Source organism: Xiphias gladius, chromosome 1 (genome assembly GCF_016859285.1).
Source record: "Xiphias gladius isolate SHS-SW01 ecotype Sanya breed wild chromosome 1, ASM1685928v1, whole genome shotgun sequence".
Taxonomy (NCBI): domain Eukaryota; kingdom Metazoa; phylum Chordata; class Actinopteri; order Istiophoriformes; family Xiphiidae; genus Xiphias; species Xiphias gladius.
The window spans coordinates 13,072,204-13,077,762 of record NC_053400.1 but is presented as its reverse complement, the minus strand read 5'-3'; the positions used below and the strand labels follow the sequence as shown (position 1 = coordinate 13,077,762).

Sequence of the window (5,559 nt, the reverse complement as noted above, 5' to 3'; positions counted from 1 at the left end):
ATGCTCATTATCTTCATCATGATATTTCTTTGCATCTTAAAAACCGCATCGAGATGCTCCGATGCGGTTGCCCGTAAAACACCCTTCGCTCTCGCTTTGAATCCCTGCTAGAGGACACTTCTCAGGCTTTTGTCAACCCCCGAACACACGCTCGATTTCTTTATTTCTTTATTGCAGGTTGAGGCAGATGCAGTGGGGCGATTGGAGAGTCCAGTGGGGACGTCATGACGTCAGAGGCGCGGCGCGTGGGACCCTGCAGCCTCCTCGCCCCCCTCAAGTCCGGAGAGACACAAGTTATCAGGGAGGCAAGCGACCGGCCAGTCATCTCCTCACATCTTTTCTGCATCTACCACAATCCCCTTTATCCTTCCTGTATGGTGGATATTATTTTCAGCTCTTCTTTCTTGGGTGATATGGGGGATCATTCCAAAAGTAAGTATGAGCTTAACTGCTCGGTGGAGTTGTAGATGGCAGATTGTGTTTTTCGTCGCAGTGGCTTTGTGGCCAACACGCTATATTCAGCAGTGCACCGATTACTAAAGTCGCTTTCCCAATAATGCAGTATTTCGTAGCGTCATTGCTCAGGCTCTCAGCTTTGGGGTGGTTTTTTTAAAATTCAGAAATCCAACAATTCATTTTTTAGCTTTACGACCACTGGCAAAAGTCCCCATCTGTTACATAACATCAAGAGTTGTCCAGTCTCCAGAAAAGAGGAGTTCGCTGCAGAACTGAGACGTACAAGCTGGACTTTAAAATTGAAAAATGTAATAAATGCTGCATCTGTTTGTGGAAGATTTTATTTGGCTGCGTTTTCGGGTCTGTGGTTACAATGCTGTGGGCTCCTTGCAGAGAAGCCAGGATTCGCGATGTGTGTAGGATGTGGAAGTCAGATCCATGACCAGTACATACTGAGAGTCTCGCCCGACCTGGAGTGGCACGCAGCCTGTCTGAAGTGCGCAGAGTGCAGCCAGTACCTGGATGAGACCTGCACTTGTTTCGTCCGGGACGGCAAAACCTATTGCAAAAGAGATTATGTAAGGTAGGGGTTTTTGGAAATGCGTATCTTAAAGGCTGAATCACGTTCAGTCGTTTTAAATGTAAAGTTAGGCCAGACCTGAGTTGTTGTTGTTTTTTTTTTTTTTTAAAGGGATATTTTGGACATTAAAAGAAATGTGCATGTAACACGCAAGTTAAATGTGCAGTTTAATATTCAATTTTACAAAAAAAGAAAAAACAAAACAAACAAAAAAAACACCACACTATTTTGTAATCACTTGAAATTAAAAAATAGCATTTAAATAGGCTACATCTCACATCTCTGACTTGACAGCCGAAAGTTTTCTACGGTGTTATTTCTCCTCCCAGATTTTTTTTTTTTTTTAATTCTCTCAACAATTCTCAATTTTCCAGGCTGTTTGGAATAAAATGCGCAAAGTGCAACCTGGGATTCAGCAGCAGCGACTTGGTGATGCGAGCCCGGGATAACGTCTACCACATCGAGTGTTTTCGGTGCTCGGTATGCAGCAGGCAGCTGCTGCCGGGAGACGAGTTCTCTCTGCGGGAAGAAGAGCTGCTCTGCCGGGCGGACCACAGCCTGCTGCTGGAGAGGAGCTCCGCAGGAAGTCCCATCAGCCCGGGACACATCCACTCCAACAGACCGCTGCACCTGGCAGGTCAGATTGTTATTATTATTATTATTATTATTATTATTATTATTATTATTATTATTATTATTATTATTAATATTAATATTATTAATAATAATAATAATCCCTTCTGTTTAAATATAGAAGTCTAATCCTAAATAAAAGGCCTGCTGTTTTAAGAGATGTATGGCGGATTGTTTTTTTTTTTAGTTTAAAAAAAAATATTTTACAGCTAATTTAAAAACATTAAAAGTAAACTTTTTGCAAAAAAAAAAAAAGGAAAAAAAAAAATTATGACTGCATGAATTTAGGAAAGATAAATAAAAAATCAATATAAGATTGAAAAGTATTTGTTTTTTTTTCTGTCCATCTTTAACATTTTGATCATTTGTTTGTGCGTCGGGTTTACTGTGTGTGTGTATGTGTGTGTGTGTGTGTGTGTGTGTGTGTGTGTGTGTGTGAGAGAGAGAGAAAGAGAGAGTGTTTGTGTGTAAAGTGTGTGTTGCGACCTTTCTTTAGGCTAATTTCATAATTGATCTCATTAGCGCTAACCTGCTCTGTTGCCATTATCTGAATAATCTGGTATTTGAGTCGCGGCTGTGGCAGTGTGTGTGCGAGCGTGCGCGCGAGCCTGCGTGCGTGTGCGCGCTCTTAGAACCGCTAACCTGAGGGCGCCTGCCAACAGCAGGAGAACAAAGCAAATGCGTGAAAACTATTCAACAACTTCCTGCTTAGAAGCGCTCGTTTCAGAAATAACTCACGCAGCTCGGCGCAGCGACCACGGCCTCGGACGGCGACGCCAACGGGATTTCGTATTGCAACCGGGTTTTTCCCACTTGGACTGATGTTACAGTAGGGCCGGAGATTTGGTGGGAAAAAAAAAACAAAAACAAAAACAAACAGCCTCCTGTTTTAGGGCGATACGGCTGAGCGTTATTATAGGCTGAGACTAGGCGATGCAAGACGTGAGGCCTTAAAACGGTTCAGTAATAGTGTCAGCGAAAATCGGGCCAATCGCTCTAATGTCGACCAGAAATTCATTATATCTTCGTGCAGGGAGATACAGAAATCAAACCACAAGGGTCGTTGTCATCTGAGGACGACAGCTTCCCAGAAATAGCCCGAGCCCATCGCAGACATTTCTCTCATAGAAATCCTCTCAGACTGATAAACATTATTGGCCCAGGAGAACACGGAAGCCGAAACAGTCCAGCCCGAGATGGATGGGCTGCGTAGTGAGCGTATCCCAATTTGACAGGCTTTCCTGTGCCTTCCCGTCGCGAGGCGGCTACTGACACACGTTCTCCGCCCTCCGCCCTCAGCAGACCCGGTCACGGTGCGGCAGGCCCCGCATCGGAACCACGTCCACAAGCAGTCGGAGAAGACCACGCGGGTCAGGACGGTGCTGAACGAGAAGCAGCTCCACACGTTGCGGACCTGCTACAACGCCAACCCGAGGCCGGACGCGCTGATGAAGGAGCAGCTGGTGGAGATGACCGGCCTCAGCCCCAGGGTCATCCGGGTCTGGTTCCAGAACAAGCGCTGCAAAGACAAAAAGAAATCCATCCTCATGAAGCAGCTCCAGCAGCAGCAGCACAGTGATAAGACTGTAAGCATCTTCGTAAGTTTGACCACTTGATTACTATCAACGATTCTTTCTTTCTTTACTTATTTGTTGTGGGACTTTTTAAAAAAAATCATCATCAGGCCTAATGTCAATTGACCAAGTTTTATGTCTATTTGAGGCTGGCATCAAATTTTATGAAATACAGAGTTTAGTAAAAAGTGGAAAACAGATGCAAATCACATGAACCTAAAATCTTAATCACGTTTTTAATGAAAATACTACCGTTTGTTTAGATGGGTGGTTGTTTGCCCTGTGATTGTCACTGGTTGCAGGTTATAGTCTATTTCTCCTTTTTCGGCCACTGATTTGAATCACTAGCAGTGACTAATCCTATAATTTTACCCTTTTCTAAACGTTCTACTTTACCTAATCGGAGACATAGTACAACCTTTCTGGTTGGATCCAGTGCTCTTCTGTATCCATACTTTAAGTCAGTGAATAACGAATCAGCTGCTTTGCCTTCAGTTGCCGGACCTGCAAGATAAAAACATCCAGTGCACACAGGCTCGATCTGCATCTATGAAACATTTCTTGCCTTAAAAGACCATAGAACAATCTTTGCTCCACCCCAAAAAGAAACTTCATTAAAAAAGTTTCTGTCTAAATGATTGAAAATGCACCATTTATCATAAATGGCACGTGAAAATGGAAACGTGTATAGGTATTGTAAGGACAGACCAGCCTTTTTTCCCGGTTCTTTCTACAGTGAGAGATTGGTGACAGATGCTCCCTTGCAAGATAGAGGCAACTAATGTTTATGCTGTTTTTTACTTCTATTTTGTCAGAACCTGCAGGGCCTCACGGGGACGCCTCTTGTGGCGGGGAGTCCTATCCGACATGAGAGCACCGTGCAGGGAAACCCAGTGGAGGTTCAGACCTACCAGCCTCCATGGAAGGCCCTGAGTGAGTTCGCCTTGCAGAGCGACCTGGACCAGCCAGCCTTCCAACAACTGGTGTGTGTGTTCAGGACAGACTGAGTTAGATGTGCACACACAGACAGGATGACATAGACCTATCTCTCGATCTGTCTGTCTATCTATCTTTACATACAGTGACAGAGGCAAACAAATATACTGGTGGTCTGCACACAGATGGACACAAGCAGCAATTGGAATTTGGTTGCATGTATGAGTACAGATATGCTTGACATGCACACGTGCACACACACACACACACACTGGCAGTCATGTGCATGGCAACAATGTGTCATCCTCAGCAATAAAGGCCTGAACTATAATGCCTTTACACACAAGCTTTCAAAATAAAGGTCTGAATATGCTGCATATTCTGACACTTTGTTTCCCTCTCCTCAGGTGTCTTTCTCTGAATCGGGCTCTCTCGGGAACTCCTCAGGCAGCGACGTGACTTCTTTGTCCTCTCAGTTACCGGACACCCCTAACAGTATGGTACCCAGCCCGGTGGAGACGTGAAACGGGGCCCCTTCAGACCTGTCGGCCCCCCACCTCCTGCAAGGACAATTGCAGCATGATCCCGGCCCCCTGCATGTGACCAGCTCATCAAATCGCTCAAACTTCCGAGAGGAGAGTGTTTGTTTTTTGTTTTTTTTCATTTCTTGACATGGAGGAGATGGAACAAAGAAAGCACCGATTGACTCCCAGTTTTTTTTTTCTTTTGGAGATTTCATTGACAAAAAACTAAGCAGAACAATTGTTGCATGACTTGATACGGAGACAGAAGATGTACAGAAGACCTCCCGATGGATATACTATGACAAACTTTCCATCAGAAACAAAATGGAAAACATTTCCATGTTGAAACAAATGGACATTCTGCAATTTCATTGTGCTCATATTGTGTCTTGTTTCTTCAACCTGATCATTTTTTGATACGTTTATTGCGTTATCGAGTCTTGTTGACTCTTTGTCTTAAGGTCAGAGCATGATAATCTGCAAATTTTTCGTGTTGTAAAATACTTTATGTTAAGGGCAGGATACAGGTTGTTTGAGCTTCTCGAACAAAAAGTAAATTATTGTTATATTATTTATTGTTAGGAAAGCGATTCGTAAAGGGATTATTAACTGCTAAAAAATAAAAAAAAAAACAAATAAAAAGCTGAATACATAAAGTGTCTTCGTGACCAATCTTTGTACAGGCGCAGTTTTTTTGAACCTATCAATCTACTGTCGCTTTAGCATTTGCAAACCAATATCATAATAATTGAATTTATTTGAAAATTCAGCTCTGAAATTAGACACAATGGTCTAACTTCCAGTGCAAAAGTAACGCGGGAAACGAAATGATTGCACAGTCCTCAATAACTTTTGT

The 5,559-nt window shown here is 43.3% G+C and overlaps 1 protein-coding gene across 2 annotated transcripts; it reads left to right on the top strand.

Annotated features, from left to right (window-relative positions):
• The first annotated feature begins 315 nt into the window (after window positions 1-315).
• isl2b (ISL LIM homeobox 2b) lies at window positions 316-4,839 on the top strand. Of its 2 annotated transcripts, none has more exons than XM_040133387.1 (6): window positions 316-432; window positions 850-1,039; window positions 1,411-1,673; window positions 2,972-3,255; window positions 4,059-4,226; window positions 4,587-4,839. In XM_040133387.1, exons 1-6 carry the CDS (start codon window positions 375-377, stop codon window positions 4,701-4,703), a joined length of 1,080 nt encoding a protein of 359 aa, XP_039989321.1. In that variant the 5' UTR covers window positions 316-374; the 3' UTR covers window positions 4,704-4,839. The 2 variants fall into 2 exon arrangements, with proteins under 2 accessions (XP_039989321.1, XP_039989313.1); XM_040133379.1 differs by having other exon boundaries at window positions 2,969-3,255.
• Window positions 4,840-5,559: the final 720 nt, after the last annotated feature.

Coding starts and splice junctions, on each gene's coding strand:
- isl2b (XM_040133379.1), top strand. CDS start 375: ATGGTGGATATTATTTTCAGCTCTTCTTTCTTGGGTGATATGGGGGAT. Junction 433..849: donor TATGGGGGATCATTCCAAAA/GTAAGTATGAGC, acceptor GGCTCCTTGCAG/AGAAGCCAGGATTCGCGATG. Junction 4,227..4,586: donor AGCCAGCCTTCCAACAACTG/GTGTGTGTGTTC, acceptor CCCTCTCCTCAG/GTGTCTTTCTCTGAATCGGG.